Source organism: Delphinapterus leucas, chromosome 2 (assembly GCF_059928025.1).
Source record: "Delphinapterus leucas isolate spDelLeu-1000000601 "Yukka" chromosome 2, BTC_Dleu_Yukka2, whole genome shotgun sequence".
Classification (NCBI taxonomy): domain Eukaryota; kingdom Metazoa; phylum Chordata; class Mammalia; order Artiodactyla; family Monodontidae; genus Delphinapterus; species Delphinapterus leucas.
Genome location: NC_143130.1, coordinates 67467835 through 67490772, shown reverse-complemented (window position 1 = coordinate 67490772; position 22938 = coordinate 67467835). Strand labels below are relative to the sequence as shown.

The 22938-nt window shown below is 36.1% G+C and overlaps 1 protein-coding gene across 3 annotated transcripts in view; it reads left to right on the top strand.

Moving 5' to 3' along the window:
* Nucleotides 1-22938, top strand: part of LRRC49 (leucine rich repeat containing 49) — a 135242-nt gene that overhangs the window by 97506 nt on the left and 14798 nt on the right. For all 3 annotated transcript variants that reach the window (XM_022579921.3, XM_089907040.1, XM_089907041.1), the window contains 2 exons: nt 18316-18553; nt 19993-20178. In XM_022579921.3, the coding sequence (XP_022435629.2) occupies nt 18316-18553; nt 19993-20178 (424 nt within the window). The remainder of the gene's footprint in view (nt 1-18315; nt 18554-19992; nt 20179-22938) is intronic.

Sequence of the window (22938 nt, the reverse complement as noted above, 5' to 3'; positions counted from 1 at the left end):
TGTCTTAATGCCAATACCAGACTCTTTTGATTATTGTCATTTTATACTAAGTGTTAATGTCTAGTAAGGGAAATACGCTTTCACTATTCTTTTCAAAGTTTCAGTTCTTACACACTTGTTCTTACATATGAACTTTAAAATCATTTAATCTAAATGGAAATGTTAGAATCTTATTCAAATGGCATTTAAGTTGTTTATTTCAGTAGGATTAACATTCTTAAGATAATAAATCAGCACTTTAAAAATCATGGTATATCTCTCCATACTTTTCAGGTATACTAGGGAGCTAACTGGGGAAGTGTTGCGTTACTGAAGGAAAATCCTGAGGAAATAAAGGAGGTTATAGACCATGAAACTGTAGCAACTACAGTCTGAATTGTTGAGTGAGTATTCCAGGAGCACAGAGTAGCAAGGTGTATAAGTAGAGAAGCTAAATGTCTTATAAAGAATAAGGAGATGAAGGATCAAAGATAAGGGGGGCTTCCCTGGTGGCACAGTGGTTGAGAGTCTGCCTGCCGATGCAGGGGACATGGGTTCGTGCCCCGGTCCGGGAAGATCCCACATGCCGCGGAGCGGCTGGGCCCATGAGCCATGGCTGCTGAGCCTGCGCGTCCGGAGCCTGTGCTCCGCAACGGGAGAGGCCACGACAGTGGGAGGCCTGCGTACCTCAAAAAAAATAAAAAATAAAAAAAAAATAAAGAATTTAAAAATTCAAGTATAATGATGAAAGAAATGATGACCATATGGTTAGGTTACTTTTTTTTTAATTAATTGCTTCTTTATTATGGTAAGAACACATTATGAAATCTATCCTCTTAACACATTTTTAAGTGTACTATGTAGTATTAATAAATATAGGCACCACATTTTATGGCAGATCTCTAAAGTGTAACAGAAACTTTATACCTATTAAAAACAACTCCCCATTTCTCCGTGCCTCCCCCAGCCCCTGACAACAACCACTGTATTCTTTTTTTTTTAACGTCTTTATTAGAGTATAATTACTTTACAATGGTGTGTTAGTTTCTGCTTTATAACAAAGTGAATCAGTTATACATACACAAATGTCCCCATATCTCTTCCCTCTTGTGTCTCCCTCCCTCCCACCCTCCCTATCCCACCCCTTAGGTGGTCACAAAGCATCGAGCTGATCTACCTGTGCTATGTGGCTGCTTCCCACTAGCTATTTTACGTTTGGTAGTGTACATGTGTACATGTACATGCAACTCTTTCACTTTGTCCCAGCTTACCATTCCCCGTCCCCGTATCCTCAAGTCCATTCTCTAGTATGTCTGCATCTTTATTCTTGTCTTGCCCCTAGGTTCTTCATGACCATTTTTTTTTTTTAGATTCCATATATATATATGTTAGCATATGGTATTTGTTTTTCTCTTTCTGACTTACTTCACTCTGTATGACAGACTCTAGGTCCATCCACCTCACTACAGATAACTCAATTTTGTTTCTTTTTATGGCTAACATTCCATTATATATATGTGCCACATCTTCTTTATCCATTCGTCTGTTGATGGACACTTAGGTTGCTTCCATGTTCTGGCTATTGTAAATAGAGCTGCAATGAACATTTTGGTACATGACTCTTTTTGAATTATGGTTTTCTCAGGGTAGATGCCCAGTAGTGGGATTGCTGGGTCGTATGGTAGTTTTATTTTTAGTTTTTTAAGGACCCTCCATACTGTTCTCCACAGTGGCTACATCAATTTACATTCCTACCAACAGAGCAAGAGGGTTCCCTTTTCTCCACACCCTCTCCAGCATTTATTGTTTGTAGATTTTTTTTTAACATCTTTATTGGAGTATAATTGCTTTACAATGGTGTGTTAGTTTCTGCCTTATAATAAAGTGAATCAGTTATACATATACACCTGTTCCCATATCTCTTCCCTCTTGCGTCTCCCTCCCTTCCACCCTCCCTATCCCACCCCTCTAACGGTCACAAACCACCTAGCTGATCTCCCTGTGGTACGCGGCTGCTTCCCACTAGCTATCCACTTTACGCTTGGTAGTGTATATATGTCCATGCAACTCTCTCACCTCGTCACAGCCTACCCCTCCCCCTCCTCATATCCTCAAGTCCATGCTCTAGTAGGTCTGTGTCTTTATTCCTGTCTTACCCCTAGGTACTTCATGACCTTTTTTTTTTTCTTACATTCCATATATATGTGTTAGCATACGGTATTTCTTTTTCTCTTTCTGACTTACTTCACTCTGTATGACAGACTCTAGGTCCATCCACCTCACCACAAATAACTCAATTTCGTTTCTTTTTATGGCTGAGTAATATTCCATTGTATATATGTGCCACATCTTCTTTATCCATTCATCTGTTGATGGACACTTAGGTTGCTTCCATGTCCTGGCTATTGTAAATAGAGCTGCAATGAACATTTTGGTACATGACTCTTTTTGAATTATGGTTTTCTCAGGGTATATGCCCAGTAGTGGGATTGCTGGGTCGTATGGTAGTTTTATTTGTAGTTTTTTTAAGAAACCTCCATACTGTTCTCTGTAGTGGCTGTATCAATTTACATTCCCACCAACAGTGCAAGAGTGTTCCTTTTTCTCCACACCCTCTCCAGCATTTATTGTTTCTAGATTTTTTGATGATGGCCATTCTGACTGGTGTGAGCTGATATCTCATTGTAGATTTGATTTGTGTTTCTCTAATGATTAATGATGTTGAGCATTCTTTCTTGTGTTTGTTGGCAATCTGTATATCTTCTTTGGAGAAGTGTGTATATAGGTCTTCTGCCCATTTTTGGATTGGCGTATTTGTTTTTTGGATATTGAGCTGCATGAGCTGCTTGTAAATATTGGAGATTAATCCTTTGTCAGTTGCTTCATTTGCAAATATTTTCTCCCATTCTGACGGTTCTCTTTTCGTCTTGTTTATGGTTTCCTTTGCTGTGCAAAAGCCTTTAAGTTTCATTAATTCCCACTTGTTTGTTTTTGTTTTTATTTCCATTTATCTAGAAGGTGGGTCAAAAAGGATCTTGCTGTGATTTATGTCATACAGTGTTCTGCCTATGTTTTCCTCTAAGAGTTTGATAGTGTCTGGCCTTACATTTAGGTCTTTAATCCATTTTGACTTTATTTTTGTGTATGCTGCTAGGGCGTGTTCTAATTTCATTTTTCTACATGTAGCTGTCCAGTTTTTCCAGCACCACTTATTGAAGAGGCTGTCTTTTCTCCACTATATATTCTTGTATCCTTTATCAAAGATAAGATGACCATATGTGTGTGGGTTTATCTCTGGGCTTTCTATCCTGTTCCATTGATCTGTCTTTCTGTTTTTGTGCCAGTACCATACTGTCTTGATTACTGTAGCTTTGTAGTATAGTCTGAAGTCAGGGAGCCTGATGCTTCCAGCTCCGTTTTTCATTCTCAAGGTTGCTTTGGCTATTCAGGCTCTTTTGTATTTCCATACAAATTGTGAAATTTTTTGTTCTAGTTCTGTGAAAAATGCCAGTGGTAGTTTGATAGGGATTGTATTGAGTCTGTAGATTGCTTTGGGCAGTAGAGTCATTTTCACAATGTTGATTCTTCCAATCCAAGAACATGGTATATCTCTCCATCTATTTGTATCATCTTTAATTTCTTTCATCAGTGTCTTATAATTTTCTGCATACAGGTCTTTTGTCTCCTTAGGTAGGTTTATTCCTAGGTATTTTTTTCTTTTTGCAATGGTAAATGGGAGTATTTTCTTAATTTCATTTTCAGATTTTTCATCATTAGTGTATAAGAATGGCAGAGATTTCTGTGCATTAATTTTGTATCTTGCTACTTTACCAAATTCATTGATTAGCTCTAGTAGTTTTCTGGTAGCATCTTTAGGATTCTCTATGTATAGTATCATGTCATCTGCAAACAGTGACAGCTTTACTTCTTCTTTTCCAATTTGGATTCCTTTTATTTTTTTTCTTCTCTGATTGCTGTGGCAAAAACTTCCAAAACTATGTTGAATAATATTGGTGAGAGTGGGCAACCTTGTCTTGTTCCTGATCTTAGTGGAAATGGTTTCAGTTTTTCACCATTGAGGATGATATTGGCTGTGGGTTTGTCCTATAAGGCTTTTATTATGTTGAGGAAAGTTCTCTCTATGCCTACTTTCTGGAGGGTTTTTATCATAAATGGGTGTTGAATTTTGTCGAAAGCTTTCTCTGCATCTATTGAGATGATCATACGGTTTTTCTCCTTCAATTTGTTAATATGGTGTATCACATTGATTGATTTGCGTATATTGAAGAATCCTTGCATTCCTGGGATAAACCCCACTTGATCATGGTGTATGATCCTTTTAAGATGCTGTTGGATTCTGTTTGCTAGATTTTTGCATCTATGTTCATCAGTGATATTGGCCTGTAGTTTTCTTTCTTTGTGACGTCTTTGTCTGGTTTTGGTATCAAGGTGCTGGTGGCCTCGTAGAATGAGTTTGGGAGTGTTCGTCCCTCTGCTATATTTTGGAAGAGTTTGAGAAGCATAGGTGTTAGTTCTTCTCTAAATGTTTGATAGAATTCGCCTGTTAAGCCATCCGGTCCTGGGCTTTTATTTGTTGGAAGATTTTTAATCATAGTGTCAATTTCAGTGCTTGTGATTGGTCTGTTCATATTTTGTGTTTATTCCTCGTTCAGTCTGAGAAAGTTGTGCTTTTCTAAGAATGTGTCCATTTCTTCCAGGTTGTCCATTTTATTGGCATATAGTTGCTTGTAATAATTTTTCATGATCCTTTGTATTTCTGCAGTGTCTGTTGTTACTTCTCCTTTTTCATTTCTAATTCTATTTATTTGAATCTTCTCCCTTTTTTTCTTGATGAGTCTGGCTAATGGTTTATCAATTTTGTTTATCTTCTCAAAGAACCAGCTTTTAGTTTTATTGATCTTTGCTATCGTTTGCTTCATTTCTTTTTCATTTATTTCTGATCTGATCTTTATGATTTCTTTCCTTCTGCTAACTTTTGGATTTTCTGTTCTTCTTTCTCTAATTGCTTTTGGTGTAAGATTAGGTTGTTTATTTGAGATGTTTCCTGTTTCTTAAGGTAGGATTGTATTGCTATAACCTTCCCTCTTAGAAATGCTTTTGCTGCATCCCGTCGGTTTTGGGTCGTCATATTTTCATTGTCATTTGTTTCTAGGTATTTTTTGATTTCCTCTTTGATTTCTTCAGTGATCTCTTGGTTATTAAGTAGTGTTGTTTAGCCTCCATGTGTTTGTATTTTTTACACGTTTTTCCTGTAATTGATATTTAGTCTCATAGCATTGTGGTCAGAAAAGGTACTTGATACAATTTCAATTTTCTTAAATTTACCGAGGCTTGATTTGTGACCCAAGATATGATCTATCCTGGAGAATGTTCCATGAGCACTTGAGAAGAATGTGTATTCTGTTGTTTTTGGATGGAGTGTCCTATAAATATCAATTAAGTCCATCTTATTTAATGTATCATTTAAAGCTTGTGTTTCCTTATTTATTTTCATTTTGGTTGATCTGTCCATTGGTGAAAGTGGGGTGTTAAAGTCCCCTCCTATAATTGTGTTCCTGTCGATTTCCCCTTTTATGGCTGTTAGTATTTGTCTTATGTATTGAGGTGCTCCTATGTTGGGTACATAAATATTTACAATTGTTATAGCTTCTTCTGGATTGATCCCTTGATCATTATGTAGTATCCTTCTTTGTCTCTTCTAATAGTCTTTATTTTAAAGTCTATTTTGTCTGATATGAGAATTGCTACTCCGGCTTTCTTTTGATTTCCATTTGCATGGAATATCTTTTTCCATCCCCTCAGTTTCAGTCTCTATGTGTCCGTAGGTCTGAAGTGCATCTCTTGTAAACAGCATATATATGGGTCTTGTTTTTGTGTACATTCAGCCAATCTGTGTCTTTTGGTTGGAGCATTTAATCCATTTACATTTAAGGTAATTATCGATATGTATGTACCTATTACCATTTTCTTAATTGTTTTGGGTTTGTTATTGTAGGTCTTTCCCTTCTCTTGTGTTTCCTGCCTAGAGAAGTTCCTTTAGCACTTGTTGTAAAGCTGGTTTGGTGATGCTGAATTCTCTTAGCTTTTGCTTGTCTGTAAAGGTTTTTTAATTTCTCTGTCAAATCTGAATGAGATCCTTGCTGGGTCGAGTAATCTTGGTTGTAGGTTTTTCTCCTTCATCACTTTAAATATGTCCTGCCACTCCCTTCTGGCTTGCAGAGTTTCTGCTGAAAGATCAGCTGTTAACCCTATTGGGATTCCCTTGTGTGTTATTTGTTGTTTTTCCCTTGCTGCTTTTAATGTTTTTCCTTTGTATTTATTTTTTGATAGTTTGATTAATATGTATCTTGGTGTGTTTCTCCTTGGATTTATCCTGTATGGGACTCTCTGTGCTTCCTGGACTTGATTAACTATTTCTTTTCCCATATTAGGGAAGTTTTCAACTATAATCTCTTCAAATATATTCTCAGTCCCTTTCTTTTTCTCTTCTTCTTCTGGGACCCCTATAATTCAAATGTTGGTGTGTTTAATGTTGTCCCAGAGGTCTCTGAGACTGTCCTCAGTTCTTTTCATTCTTTTTTCTTTATTTTGCTCTGCAGTAGTTATTTCCACTATTTTATCTTCCAGGTCACTTATCCGTTCTTCTGCCTCAGTTATTCTGCTATTGATCCCTTGTAGAGAATTTTTAATTTCATTTATTGTGTTGTTCATCACTGTTTGTTTGCTCTTTAGTTCTTATAGGTCCTTGTTAAACGTTTCTTGTATTTTCTCCATTCTGTTTCCAAGATTTTGGATCATCTTTAGTATCGTTTTTCCTGAATTCTTTTTCAGGTAGACTGCCTATTTCCTCTTCATTTGTTTGGTCTGGTGGGTTTTTGCCTTCCTCCTTCATCTGCTGTGTTTTTCTCTGTCTTCTTATTTTGCTTAACTTACTGTGTTTGGGGTCTCCTTTTTCAGGCTGCAGGTTCATAGTTCCCGTTGTTTTTGGTGTCTGTCGCCAGTGGCTAAGGTTGGCTCAGTTGGTTGTGTAGGCTTCCTGGTGGAGGGGACTAGTGCCTGTGTTCTGGTGGATGAGGCGGGATCTTGTCTTTCTGATGGGCCAGTCCACGTCTTGTCGTGTGTTTTCGGGTGTCTGTGGCCTTATTATGATTTTAGGCAGTCTCTCTGCTGATGGATGGGGTTGTGTTCCTGTCTTGCTAGTTGTTTGGCATAGCGTGTCCAGCACTGTAGCTTGCTGGTCGTTGAGTGGATCTGGGTCTTGACATTGAGATGGAGATCTCTGGTAGATTTTCGCCGTATGACATTACATGGAGCTGGGAGGTCTCTTGTGGACTGGTGTTCTAAACTTGCCTCTCCCACCTCAGAGGCATAGCCCTGATGCCTGGCTGGAGCACCAAGAGGGTCTAGGCTACTTTTTTTTTTTTTTTTTTGGTACGCAGGCCTCTCACTGTTGTGGCCTCTTCCATTGCAGAGCACAGGCTCTGGACTCGCAGGCTTATCGGCCATGGCTCACGGGCCCAGCCACTCCGCGGCATGTGCGATCTTCCCGCACCGGGGCACGAACCCTTGTCCCCTGCATCGGCAGGCAGACTCTCAACCACTGCTCCACCAGGGAAGCCTCTAGGCTATTTTTAAAGAATTAAAAAGTAGAACATTGTCAAGAGATTGGGAGAAAATTTAGTATTTCTGTGACTAGCAGTCTAAATGAAATTAAAGATAAGTACATAAAGCAAGAGAATTAATAGTCAGCTGGAATAGTGGGAATTTATGGTCAGATTAAGTTTTTGAAGTTGAAGATTGTAGAGGTGGAATATATCTAAGTAATAACGACATAAGAGTAATTTGGCATCCATTGTGGCCGTGAGAATGGGTTGTTGGAGAAGAGTAGAAATCAATGAGAGGAGGAGAGGAGAGAAGATCAGCTGCAGTTATTATTGTAGACACTGAAGTTACAGATGATAGAACAGGTGTGGAACTAGTGGCCAGAGTATTCAACAGTGACCAGCCTTATCTCCTCCCCATCTCAGCCATGCATCCTATGCCCTTGTCACAGAGATGTTCACTGTTCACGTTTTACTAGTGTTGGCAGCTACAGTGATTGTAGGAGTGTCTTTGTTTATTAATTTGTTCTTTTACCTGGCAAAACTATTTCTGATAGTTGGATTCTGACTATTAGGTGGACTGATAGGTGGACTCTAGGCTATTAATGTGACTTTCTTGACACTCTAAACTTTTTAAGCAACTTCTGTTCAAATATTTTGTGGCCCTCTAAAATAATTTAAACTTTTAGAGTTCATTTTTATGGTCCCGAAAACAAACAGTTATTTCCAAGAGAGAGAAGAAGTATCTGCTAGTGAAAATTATTGTGACTTATAGTTACTGCCAAGAGTTTCAGAATTTTTATTAGGAGTTCCACAAAGAGGCTTTTTAAGCCAAGAGCACAAGGAAGAGTTTGGAAGAGATGGGAAAAGTGATGTGTGGGTTCAATGCAGAGGATGTGGAGAGCTGTAATGAATCATTAGGAAAGAGGTCCGCAGTTTCTGGCAAAAAATTTCTACTGATGTAAGTTCAGAGTGCCATAGAGACACAGTTACGTTTTCATGGTCTGGCCCTTTTTGATGATCTAAAAACTGTTAAATCAAGGAGACACAGATGATATTTATCTATGAAGTCAGATAAATAAACCTTTAGAGATAGACAATGAATTATTGGTAGAGACTATAATGCAAAATCAGTTACTTATAACTTCTAGTGGTTGTAGATAATTTTTTTCCAATTTAGTTTGTGGTTATCTGATTCCTGTAAAATCTGTTATATCAGAAAGGTAGAAATATTTCTAAAAGAGCTTATTGTACCTTGAATATGCCTACACGAGGGGCTCTTAACCAGAGGATCCAGATTGACTTTTTGAACTTTAAGTTCTTATTTTGCTTGAACACTCCACACTTGTTGACGTAGTTAATACTCATTGTTGATAGGCTCTTTGCATTGGCTTTCTTGATAGCACATTCACCTGATTTTCCTTTTACCTATGTGGCTACTCTTTTTAAAAATTTTTTATTTTTAATTATTTATTTAAAAAAATTTTATTGGAGTATAGTTGATTTACAATGTTGTGTTAGTTTCAGGTGTACAGCAAATTAAATCAGTTATACGTATACATATATCCACTCGTTTTTAGATTCTTTTCCCATATAGGCCATTACAGAGTATTGAGTGCTATACAGTAGGTCCTTATCAGTTACCTATTTTATATTTAGTAGTGTGTATATGTCAATCCCAATCTCCCAATTTATCCCTCCCTCCCCTTTCCGCCCTGGCAATGATAAGTTTGTTTTGACTGTGACTGTATTTCTGCTTTGCAAATAAGTTCATTTGTACCATTTTTTTAGATTCCACATATAAGCGATATCATATGATATTTGTCCTTCTCTGTCTGACTTCACTTAGTATGATAATCTCTAGGTCCATCCATGTTGCTGCAAATGGTATTATTTCATTGTTTTTTAGGGTTGGGCTACTCTTTTTTTAAAGTATATCTTGCTGACTCCATTTCTATCAAATCTCTGAATGTATATCATTCTATTTCTTGATTTATAAGATTTAGATATACTTTTTGCTATAGTAGGTGAGGATTCAGCTCATTCACCTCTCTCCCCCCAACACTATATATCTATAATTATTTTATTGATAACTTTTGTAGCGTGTAATGAAACCTCTGTTTCTTATTCCCTCTGTTATAGATAGTAGCTCTGAAATCTGCAGTGGGCAAGATGAATCTATCCTTTTTACCTTTCTTCCCACCTTTTTACATTACAGTTTCTATCAGCTATACTTTTCTAATTTCCCTTGCTATATATCTTCCTTGACCTATTGGTTGAGTGTATTGTTTAATTTCCACATACTTGTGAATTTTCCAGATTTCCTTCTTTTATTGATTTCTAGTTTCATTTCACAGTGTGAGTTCAAACTTTCAAAATTTATTGAGACTCATTTTGTGGCTTCTGTCCTGAAGAATGTTCCATGTGCACTTAAGAAGAATGTGTATTCTAATGTTGGGTAGAATCTTCTATATACATCTGTTATATCTAGTTGTTTTATAGTCTTCTTCAAGTCCTCTATTTCTTTTTGATCTGTCTAGATATTCCATCCATTATTGAAAGTAGGGTATTGAAGTCTCCAACTATTATTGTAGAACTGTTTCTCCCTTCAGTTCTGTCAGTTTTTCCTTCATATATTTTGGGTGTTAAGTGCATATATGTTTATAATTTTTATGTGTTCTTGATGAATTGACCCTTTTATCAATATAAAATGTCCTTCTATGTCTCTTGCATGTCTCCTGTGACAATTTGTTATATAACATCTCTTTTGGTTACCATGTGCTTTGAATATCTTTTTCCTTCCTTTCAATTTCAATCTATTTGTGTCTTTTAATTTTGTAGAAAGCATATAGTTGAATCATTTTCTTAAAATCCGTTCTGCTAATATCTGTCTTTTAGTTGGAGAATTTAATCTATCAGGTCCTAATGAGAAAGTCATTTTGCTATTTTTTTCTACTTGTATATCTTCTTTGTTCATCAATTCCTCCATTACTTTCTTCTTTTGTGTTTGATTTTTTAGTGTAACATTTTAATTCCCTTCTCATTCCTTTTACTTTGTATTTTGTAGTTTTTTTTTTAGTTGTTACCCTGAGGATTACAATTAACATCTTAATGTATAACATTTTAGTTTGCATTAATACCAACTTAGTTGCAATAATATACAAACACTTTGCTCTTATATAGCTCCACTCCCCTCTATGTTGCTGTTATCACAAATTTCATCCTTATACATTGTATGGACATTAACATAGATTTATAGTTATTATTTTATGCATTTGTCTATTAAATCTTACAGGAAAAAAGAGGAGTTACCAACCAAAAATACAGTAACACCAGCTTCTATATTTATCTGTGTAATTACCTTTTCCAGTATTCTTCATTTCTTCATGTGACTTTGAGTTATTGTCTAGGGTCCTTTCATTTCAATCTAAAGGACTTTTAGCATTTCTTAAAGGGCAGGTGTACTAGCAATGAACTCTCACAGTTTTTGTTTATCTAGAAATGTCTTAATTTCTCCCTCAGTTTTGAAGTACAGTTTTGCTGGATATAGAATTCTTGGTTAACAGTTTTTTTTTTTTCTTTCAACACTTTAGGTATGTCATCCCACTGCCTTCTGCTTTGCTTGGTTTTTGATTAGAAATTGGCTGTTACTGTTATTGAGAATTCCTTTTACAAGACTAGTCATTTCTCTCTTGTTGCTTTCAGGAATCTCTCTTTGTCTTTCCACAGTTTGAGGTGATTGTTTAGGGTCCTCTCAGGTCTTTTCTGAGTGTAAATGTGGACATAAGTGTTGCCCTCTAGATTCCCTGGAATACACAGGAGCTTCTCAAAGTCCCTCTTTCCCTAAGTATCTTCTTCCCCAGCCTTTTGTTTCTCAGTCTTTTTGGCCTGTCTATGTTTGTCCATGTGGCAGCAGCTAAATATGTTTTTGCCTTTAAATAATTTTGAGGGCTTCCCTGGTGGTGCAGTGTTTAAGAATCCGCCTGCCAATGCAGGGGACAGATTGCTTCGTATTTGAGCCATGCCTTTCTTACATAATTTCTTTTTATCTGGGGTTTCTGATGGCCTGTTTTGTTGTGTTGTTTTTGTTTGTTTAACAAAGAAATTTGTGCTGCCTTTACCACATTCCAATTTCTTTGAATTTCTTTTTTTGTCTTTTGAATGGAATCCACTCTTGTTGAAGCTTTCTATGTCCCTGACCTAATTTAGTCTCATTATTTCCTTTTGGACCATTGTTTACAGTTTATTATTTTACATCATATTACTAGTAGCCTTTGCTTTTTACTTGGATTATTCGTCTTTTTCATATCCTCAAGTACTTCTATCCTCTCAACCTCTAGATGGTAGAATTCCTCTGAGTTTGGTCCTGGGCCCTCTTTTCACTCTCTGCTTCCCCCCCTAAGCAATATCATATATTTCTTTGACTTTAAATGTCATTTATATTTTGAAGATACCAATATGTATTATCTCTTTTTTTTATGGTTTACCCATTTGGATTGTGTTTAAGGGAAAAAATCTTTTACTACATTGAGATTATAAAAATATTCTCCCATTTTGTCTTCCTAAAGGTTTAAAATTTTGCCTATCATATTTTAGTCTTTATTACACTTGGAATTGATTTTTAAATTTGAGGCTGATGTCAAATTTGTTTTTCCCCTTAGGAATAACCAGTTGCCCCAGTGTTATTTATTGAGTATTCTTTCCTTTTCCCACTGAACTGCAATGCCCCTCTGACTGTTTTATTGGCAGTGGGAGGAGTAGGTAGTAGGGTACTTTTGCAGATCTTCAATTAATGCCTCTCCCTCACTTCTCATTCCCATCTTCCATCATATCTCTGTTCTTTCCTTTCCGAAGTTCTACTGGGCAGCTTGGCTGCCATCTTTGTTCTTGTCTCCAGTTCATATTCAAAGCTATGGCTTCCTTTGTCCTTCTTCCTCACTCAAAATTCTTCACCTTCCAGCTTCCAGAAATTTGTTGAAACTTCTTGCTGAAGATTGTCTCCCCCTTTCCTTTTTACTTGTTATTGTGTGTGTATAACATTTCAATTACTTTAATGGGGCCTTAGAGGGAGAGGTTTCAAACACATGTGCTCATTCTGTCTACTTTTTTATCTGAAAGCACAAAGTGAAACATTTTAAATATTAGAAGCTACATTCTCTGTAAGTCTTTAAAAATATAATTAAATTTCATCTCTTGGGAATGATATAAGCCTGGCTCTCTCTGAAGGTAGAAAGCTAGTCAGAGGGCCGCAAAGTCTCTTCCTTAGGGTTCCAATTCGTTTTTTAATACTTCATAAGATTTTCCATTTTCAACAATCCCATTTATAGTCTTTAGTATTTCATAATGCCAAAAAAGTGGCTAATTCTTGTGTTACAATGTCTGTGACCTTTGGCTTGTGGGTGTGTAACTAAACGCCTGGAAATAAGTATCCATGAAAAGATTACAGGCACATAAAGAGAAGAAATTCTGTAAAACTTTGGTATATCCCATTAATGATTTCACTGTTCCCTGTACTTGGGACGTATCTGTAGTAAAGTGACATACTACAGGTTTCTTTCCCTTGCCAGAAATGGGAAAGTACTTGGTGTAATGTTTTCTTTGCTTACATTGGATGCATGCAGTGAAGCTGGTTTATTTTTGGTCATTTCCTGTCTATGAACACTGTGGTATTTTAGCCAACACTACTATAATAAAATATAATGCATAAAATGAATTTCCACACCTATGAATGTTGTAATAGAAATTCATAAAATATGTTATTATAGGAATCAGCACCACTTATTCACTGGGAAAAGAAACTTATGAAATATTTTAAGTCTTTCTGTTCTAGCCTCTTATAGAATGCATAAAGATTTTTTTAAAAACCTGTAGTCCTCTGAAATATTGTCTTTTTTATCCATATAGGCATTTAAGAGTATATTCTCCATTTAGCCTGGCTTCCAGGGACTCATGACTGTGTTGCATTAAGTTAATCACCCTGTCTTAGTGTCCTCTACTAATCAAGAAGGCATGGAACAGTTTTCTGATTAATTCTTATATAAAGATTGAGTTGGATAAATGAACATTTGGACTTGGAATTAACCAGTAAAGATCTTGAAGAGAATTCCTATTTGATGGCAAACTGCCTACTGTTATATAAATAATACTTGAGTAGGGAAATATACATGGAAATGTATTGGGCTTCATGGAGAAACAAATTTTAAAGCATAGATCCTCCATAGAGGAATACCACATTTCTTAGAGCATAAATTTAAACTAGACAGGGGTAAAACCTAGACCAGGTGACTCCATCACCTAGTCTAAAACATTTGAATAACACTTGAATCCTCCCTCACCTTCCTTCTCGACAATCACTAAGTCCTATTTTATGATCTCTTAAATATCTGGTATATCTGTGTTTTCTTCTTTTATTAATAATTATCACTAAAATGTATTGAACTAAACACGGAGTATTGTTTAGAATTTTCTAGTCTTAATAACAACTCTGAAAAAATATGTATTATGATCAGCATTTTACATACAAGGAAACTGAAACTGCAAAGAAATTAAATAACTTGCTCCAAAAGTCATCTGTTTATCACTGGCAGATCTGGGGTTTGAACTAAGCTCTATCTCATTTTCTTGCCAATGCCTTTTCTACTGCATGATACCCTCTTTTTTGTTATGCCCTTATGTGGTCTAGTTGACACTATTGCACTGGTCTTCCTACTAATCTCTCTCCATTCAGTCTCTCCCTGCTGCATCCTCCACAAAGTTCACCAATTTATTATCTGTCTCAAGTAAGTCCTTGAGGGCAGGGAACATATCTTATTCATCTTTTTATCCCCAGCACCAGAACCTAGCTCCATGCATGGCACATTGGAGATGCTTAAAAACTTGCATTGAATATGGTTCTGTTACTTTTTTATTTAAAAATCTTTTTCTGCTCCTCAACCTTATGGGATAAAATCTGACTTTTCAGCTTCTACTCCCCCATATGTTTAAGTGTTTAATTTCTATGTTTCAGTGTTCCATACATATTGAAATTGTTCTTAACTGAATATGTTATATATAATTAGGCTTCTGTGCCTTTATTTATTCTATTTTTCTTACCTAAAGTGTGCTTCCTCCTTCTACTTCTGATGAAATTCTACTGTTCATCTTTCAAGGACCAGTTCAAATACTACCTCCTTTTTTTTTTTTTTTTTGAGGGCTTCAAATGCTTGGCTTTATTTATTTATTTATGGCTGTGTTGGGTCTTCACTTCTGTGGGAGGGCTTTCTCTAGTTGTGGCAAGCGGGGGCCACTCTTCATCGCGGTGTGCGGGCCTCTCATTGTCGCGGCCTCTCTTGTTGCGGAGCACAGGCTCCAGACGCGCAGGCTCACTAGTTGTGGCTCACGGGCCTAGTTGCTCTGCAGCATGTGGGATCTTCCCAGACCAGGGCTTGAACCTGTGTCCCCTGCATTAGCAGGCAGATTCTCAACCACTGCGCCACCAGGGAAGCCCCAAATACTACCTCCTTTTGAAACCTAACTTCTCCCCACTAGAAGAATTAATTGTTCTTCCTCTGCATTTCCATAGCATATTGCTTAAATATTCATTATATGACAATAAACATAAATATTATATTAGGATTAATGTATACATTTATCTTGCTTTCCACCCTCCATCCAGATTGGGAGCTCTTTAAGGACAAATAAGTATTAATTTATCTTTATATCCCCAAAGCCTACCACAATATCTGACACATAATAGGCTCTCCAGATTAACCTATTTGTTTAATGAGGTTGAGGTCATTTAAGTTTAGAAATTATACCCATGTGTTTATTAATTTAACTGCAGAGTATGATCAGAGCAGTTATATTTCTGGGAACATAGCCCAGTAAAAGTGAAGAGAGTTTTGATATATTTAAAAACTTGCACATGATTTCTGTACTGATTGTTCTTATCAATTCAGATCAGTTGGTTGCCTGTGACAGAATTCTTAGGACAGTGCCCTGTGGACTTTTAGCAAATGTTTGGTGAATAAGTGAATGAGGGAGCAAATGAAATAATATGTATGTATGTTTGACTAAAAAGATGTGGACATATCTATTAAGCACACAGGGAAAACTGGAAAGACAATCCCCAACATATAAACATGGGGAACAAACTTCCTAAGTTATTTTTTATGGAAATCAGAGCACACCTTCCCTGAGGAACAGATTCCTCTATTCCATATTGGCCAGAGTTTGCGGCTAACCTCAAGCCTCATTCAGAAAATAACTGAAATGGGTTTGGTCTTGTATGACCTATTTAATAGGTGCTTTGTTTCCTATCTACAGCCCAGCAAACTTGCGATTTGTTGTTACTGAATGTCCATGTGAGGTCTATAAAAGTTAGAAATTACTTCTGCTTTGTTTTATAACTATACAACTGTTTTGCTGAGGCTAGGTTTGTTTATTTCACTTATTTTCCTAACAGTTTGCTTGACAAACCTTTAAAGAAAATAAATAATCCTTTTCTAATAATAGACATTTCATTTTGTAGTTTATATTCTTAAACCTTTAATCATATGGGAAAAAGGTAAACAAGACACTTCCAAATAGATGATATAAAACAACACAACTTCTCAAAGGATTTATTCATGTTTTTGGCGCATAGCTGTGATTCAACTTCTTTTGTTGCATGTCATGACCATCAGGCATCACTACATCAACTAGCAAACCTTTTTCTTGCCTTGACTTTACTTCTTCATTATTGGTCTTTGCCTCACCTGCAGAAACCTTCTTACTAAACCCTTAGCCCGTGACTATGTCACTGACTTGTCCCTTTGCTCAAACCACAGTTTATGATTGGAGCACCCTTCTTAAGAGTCAATAGGTACTCATAAGAAACTTCATAATTGTCTCATTAATTCTTTGAAGAAATATTTATTGAGCACAACCTGGGCTAGGGAACTGTGCTAGGTGCTGGATCTACTATAGTGAATGTGACAAAGTGTGAACCCTCAAGGATCACAATGTTTAGTAAGAGAGACAGACAAGGAAACAGGTAATTGCAGTGCAGTGTGGTTAAGTGCTGTAATAGTGGTATATATTCTTTTCATTAAGCCCTCTTTATTTCAGTGGCATTGAAATGTAACTCCTATCCTTTATCCTATTCTAGAAATGATTATATGCTTTACATAGCTCAACACAAAGTTATCACACAAAGCACAATCTAAGGAACTCTTAATTCTCATCTTATTTTTGTTCTATATTATCAGCCATTACATTTATAGGATTATCATCTAAGATTATTCACACACCACTGCTCATTGAATGTTTGATTATTGTCATATAATAATCATTGTCTTGAGCACTAGTCTGGCAGAAATCAGTCCTTTTATATTTTCTCAGTTGCATATTCACTTAGAGTTGACTGATGTCATTACCCAGCTTCTTATTGTGTCAACAAATGTGTTACGTGTTAACTGGTGCCTATGAAATAAGTACAGTAAGTCTAGTAAAGCATGATAAACCAACAGGATGATGGTGTGTCAGTCTTACTCCCAGCATCGGCATTATAAAACTTTTGTTGAAGATCTTTAATAATGCAGTCATTTACATTGTGAAAGGCCCATTGTGAAAAGCTCATAGATTCCAGAGCCCCAAAGCTGGAAAAATATAGTCAAAATTGTAAACACATAATTATGCTTGAGTATGAGAAGTGATGTATTGGAAGAGTGTACAAAATTCCATAGGAGCACAAAGGAGAGCAAAGCACTAATATATTTAGTAAGGGCAAATAAATACTGTCTGAGAGCAGAATTCCAGAACGAAAATCCATAGAACAAAAACCAAGCATCGATTGAGTTTTGAGATTGGGTAAAACAAATAGTTATGTCTCTATTCACAAAGTAGAAAATTTGAATTGGATCAAGCTATTTCTTTTCTTCTTCAAAGAGCTATCATTTAGGAAACCTTTTATAAAGCATGTGGCTCTAACTGAAAATAATAACAATGATCATATTCAGTAGATATGTGAAGTTATTTTGTATCTGTATGTGTGTGTGTATATATATATATATATATATATATACACACACACACACATAGAGTCAATAGTGGATTTATCATTTCTTATTTCAAAATGGGGAGGAAATCTTCATTGATTTTACTGCTTATAACTGTAATATATATACACTTGCAAAATTTCAAACAACATTGAAATATTCAAAAATAGAAAGTCAAAGTTACCCTTTAATCCAGCTTCTGAGAGAGAAGCTATTCTTAGCAGTTATTATATAAATTCCCAAGTGTTTTATAAACGTAGTTTTATATTACATGGTTCTTACTATAGAAATATTATTTTGTAAAATACAGTTTTTTTTCAGCCAGACAGTGGAATACTTCATAGATTAGGAAAAAACCTATTTGTTTTCACATGGAAAGATATCTATGATATATTAAATGGATTGTTTTAAAACTATATAGAATATCAATTATCTTTCATTGATATAAATAATTTGGGTTTAAAAGTGGTATTTTTGTTGTTCACATGTGCCTCTTTTTGAATTAAAGTACATGACTAGAAGAATACAAAACTTGTGGATATTCTATTGAAAATTAATCTTTGGTGCTCTGGGTTTAATTACTGAAATGAAAAAAAGTGAATATAAAATTTCAGATACCTTTCCAACAGGTCTTTATAATCTGTTATTTACTTTGCATGATAAAACTTTCATTTAAAATTATATGTTGGGTTTTCCAGGTCTCTGGACTCAGGACTCACCAGTGCTTTACAAGGTCTATCTGTCACAGACACACACCTTGTCGAAGTGGATGGAGACACGCTTTCCTTGTATGGCTCAGGAGCGCTGGAATGTCTGGATCGGAATTGGAGTGTGCAAACAGCAGGAATGGTGACAACAGTGTCCTTCACTTTCATAGAATTTGATGAAATCGTCCAAGTGCTTCCCAAATTGAAGATTAAGTTTCCTAATTCTTTGGTAAACATTTTCTTTTAGTTGTATGTTTGAATTCTTCTCAGTCATGACTTTTATATTCAGGCCAAAGACCTGTTTTACCTTTTATTTCTGCAGTTTCTGTCTGGCAGGGAGACTAAATTCTTGTGTTGATTTTTCTGAATCTGGGATTTAAATTAGTATTCATAAATGGCCTTGCAGTCTTCTGTAAATATTGGAAATTATCTCTCTAGAAAATGCTTCTTTATGGAGTATAACGGGCTAATGTAATTTTATTCAAATTATATATTTCTACTTTGTAAAACTTTCAACAGGACCTCACCCAACTGTATATTATATATTCATTTATTGTACCTGGTATTAATGGGACATATATATTTACGTATAATTTTTACAGTAGTCCCCTAACAACACTTAAAATAACTTTAATAGCTCATTAAAATTACTTTGAGAGGGGCTTCCCTGGTGGCGCAGTGGTTGAGAGTCCGCCTGCCAATGCAGGGGACACGGGTTCACGCCCCGGTCCAGGAGGATCCCATGTGCCGAGGAGCGGCTGGGCCCGTGAGCCATGGCCGCTGAGCCTGCGCGTCCGGAGCCTGTGCTCCGCAACGGGAGAGGCCACAGCGGTGAGAGGCCCGCGTACTGCAAAAACAAACAACAAAAAAAAAATTACTTTGAGAAATTAGCCCTTTCCAATTATAGTATTATTGTACTATTTATTAGTGTGAATTTGCAGAAACTGTGATTTCCATGAATTCTTTCCTGAATTTTTATTATCATTGTGTTTTTCTCTGTCAGCCAAGTGATTTCCCTCACCTACCCTTTATTAAGTGTTTTTTTTTTCTTTTGTTATATCATCCTCCCTAAAGAAGATAGAAGTGGAGATAGTATGTTTAGAAAAGATCATCCAAATTCACAGACAGAACACTTATATTAGCATTTCGGTTTTAGTGATTTTATTTTCTGGTAGCCAGTTTAAGTAGTCTACATAGTAATTAGCAAGATAAAAGTAATAATGGTTAACTAGTTCTTCTCAGAAACGCTGTGTGAGCCCTGCATTTATAAAATTCTGAAATTTTTACTTCTGATCTTTCCTTTGTAGATTTCATCTCAGTGTAAAGCATATAAAATCATTGTAATGCCTGGAAGAGTCTGAATTATTGTGTATTTATATAATTTTTAAGACTCTTAGGTTGTTAATAAATAGGGGGATATCCTTTGCAGAAAGGAAATCACTTTGAATCCAATATTGGATGGATTAATATATTCCATCAATAATTTTGCATTAGGTGGATTAAAGTTTATGTAAATTTAATACATTCAGTTGGTTTAATGTAATTGGAAACATATTAGCTAAGCGTAAAGTTTACATTTATTTGGGGAATGATCAGTGAAGCTTTAATGTTAATGTTTTAAGATGGTTAAACTCAATATTCACCTCTTTTTTTGTTTTATTATTGTAGCACCTTAAATTCAAGGAAACAAATCTTGTAATGCTGCAGCAATTTAATGCACTAGCACAACTCCGTCGAGTTGACCAGCTGACAGTTGATCCTCAAGGAAATCCAGTTGTCAGTTTTACACTCTGGAAATATTATGTTCTGTTTAGACTGAGCCATTTTAATATGCAGAAAATAAATGGAACAGAGGTAAGCTAAACACGAAGTCAACTGTAGAATTAAAATATTCATTTTTAGGGGCTTCCCTGGTGGCACAGTGGTTGAGAGTCCGCCTGCCGATGCAGGGGACACGGGTTCGTGCCCGAGTCCGGGAGGATCCCACATGCCGCGGAGCGGCTGGGCCCGTGAGCCATGGCCGCTGAGCCTGCGCGTCCAGAGCCTGTGCTCCGCAACGGGAGAGGCCACAACAGTGAGAGGCCCGCGTACTGCAAAAAAAAAAAAACAACAAAAAAATTCCTTTTTAGGGGAAGTAGTCATAAAAATGGCCAATAATTTATGTATAAAACCATGATAGAACTTTTGAGAAATAATGTTTTTCTAAAAAAAAACTTGACATTTAAAATGTTGAAAAGCTAAAACTATTTATCTAAAAACTTCTAAGGTACTAGACAATTTTGAAAATAAAATAGTAACCAGATCATGGTGAATAGTAAATACTTTTTTGATAGTTTGTAAGTATTCAGAGAAGTAAAGTGTTGGTAGGATAATAGTTTAAAATAAAAAAACCCACTTCTGTAAGTAATGTGATCTTTGTATTTTTCAGAGTGCTTTACAGACTGTCTGACATGCAGAATAGTATGGGGAAGTGATACTAAAGGTCAATTAATAAGGATTGTGGTAGGGGAAGGGAAGAATAACATGGAAAAAAAGAATGTACATAGGGAAAGAAGAGTGATTTTAAAAAGAAGAGATGAGAAGGAGAAATAAGGAGGAAAGATAAAAGAAGATAAAGATGAGTGAAAAAGGAAGTAAAACGACCATAAGGCCATAAACGTCTGGACTGCTTTGTTAATAGTTTGTAGCAGACGCTTTTGGAATATCTGCATTGTGCCTGGAGCCTGAATAACTGGAAAATTATTAGTAAAGAGTTATTTTTCAGATTGATTCTGCTAAGCTTGTCACAGGGTTAATCCCCCAGCTATCCAAAGATCATGTTCTCTTTAAATATTACTTTGGAAGAAAAGAGAGAAACTATGCTTCTTCCTCTACTGTGGAATTCCAGAACTGAATTTAAATAATCCTCTAAAGGAAAAAATCTCTAATCTGCTGTTCGTATTATTGTGATTATCTCTTAAAATTCAGACCTCCTTTTTGTAAGATGAACTATAATCAACTTTGCTAGCATGGTGGTAATAGCAACTGTATTTCCCTGCAGCTGATACACTGTAAGTAACTCTAGCCTAAAATTCCAAAACTGCAGCATACCATTAGGAGACTGGAGGTCTCTGGGTCATTGTACAAAAGCCATGTGAAATTTGCATCAACCATGGTAGACCCATGACCACAATATCAGCCATCTGTTGAAGATGTAGGGCAAACCTGGGACCTTCAGATGACTATTAATTTCTCCAGCTAGTTCTCAAGAGATTTGTTTCAGCTTTATGTACCCTCTTGGTACTTCCCCAGAGAGGCTGTGAGTCACTGGTCAGATCTAATAATTAATTCCAGAAGTTTCCAAAGCTAGCCTACACTGGAAGTAGAATAGTTATTTTTGCTATGGGTGAGTAATTCTCCCTCATTAATGGCCAAATCATTATCTCATTTAACCCTAAATAGTGTATTTACCCAAATGTGGATCACTACTGGAGATGTAATAATTATTATAAAACCTTGAGATAGGAAGTAATAGTATAATATAATTGTATAAAGTAGAGAAGAATGAGAAAGAACCAATGTAATTTATTCTGATTTAAAGTTCCGAAAATGTCAATGCCAGGGATATTTGACCCTTTAATAAAAGACCTAAAATAAAACTGCTTATCTCATCCTTGACAATATATAATAATGTTATACTATATTTCTACTTCTCTTTGTATAAGAGAGAATGATATTGCTTGAGGAGACTTAAATTGAATTATGAGCATCAAGAGGGAAAGATGGAGTAGTGCCCGGCACTGGCCACTAGGTGACTATATTAGACCAAACAACTTAATTGTCTGCTGAAGGACGGATTCCAGGGAGCAGCAGCCTCATTAACTATGAAAGTCTAGAGAAGGGAAGGGAAAGAGTCAGTCTGCACTGATTCATGTGTATAAGATGCTTGTGAATTATGGATTTAGTTTCCAGAAATTCCTGTGTAGTGTATTATAGCTAGTGTAAAGAATAAAGTTTTTAAAAATGCAAAATTTAACTATACCAGGGTTTCTCAACCTCAAATGCTCTGTTGAGATTTTGGATCAGATAATTCTTTATAGTGGGAACTGTCCTGTGCATTGTAGGACATTTAGCGGCATCCCTGGCTTCCACCCACTAGATGCTAGTAACACCCCTCCACCAGGTGCGATAAACCAAAATCATCTCCAGACATTGCCAAATGTTCCCTAGGGGCCAAAATGGCCCCTGATTGGGAACCACTGCATTATATTGACAATCTAATAGTATTTAAAATGCAAGCAACCTAACTTTATATTAAAAAATATGCCCAGATATTAATACAAGTCCCGCTTTTAGTAGTTTCTTGGTTAACATAGGAATGAGCCCTCATGAGGAATATATCTGTGACAGATTATTCCTTGTGGGGAGAAAGGCGGACAAAATTTCAGAACGAATAGGAGTGCCTTTCCTAATCCAATGTTCATTCCCTCAGAAAGGGACAAAATTATCCTTTTAGGAACAAGGTATGAACAACACCTTGTCTTACCTTTGACACATTATTAAAGTCAATCTATTCCATTGACACTTGAGATTTTTCCCCCTAAATCATTCTACTCAAAGAAGTTATAGGATTTT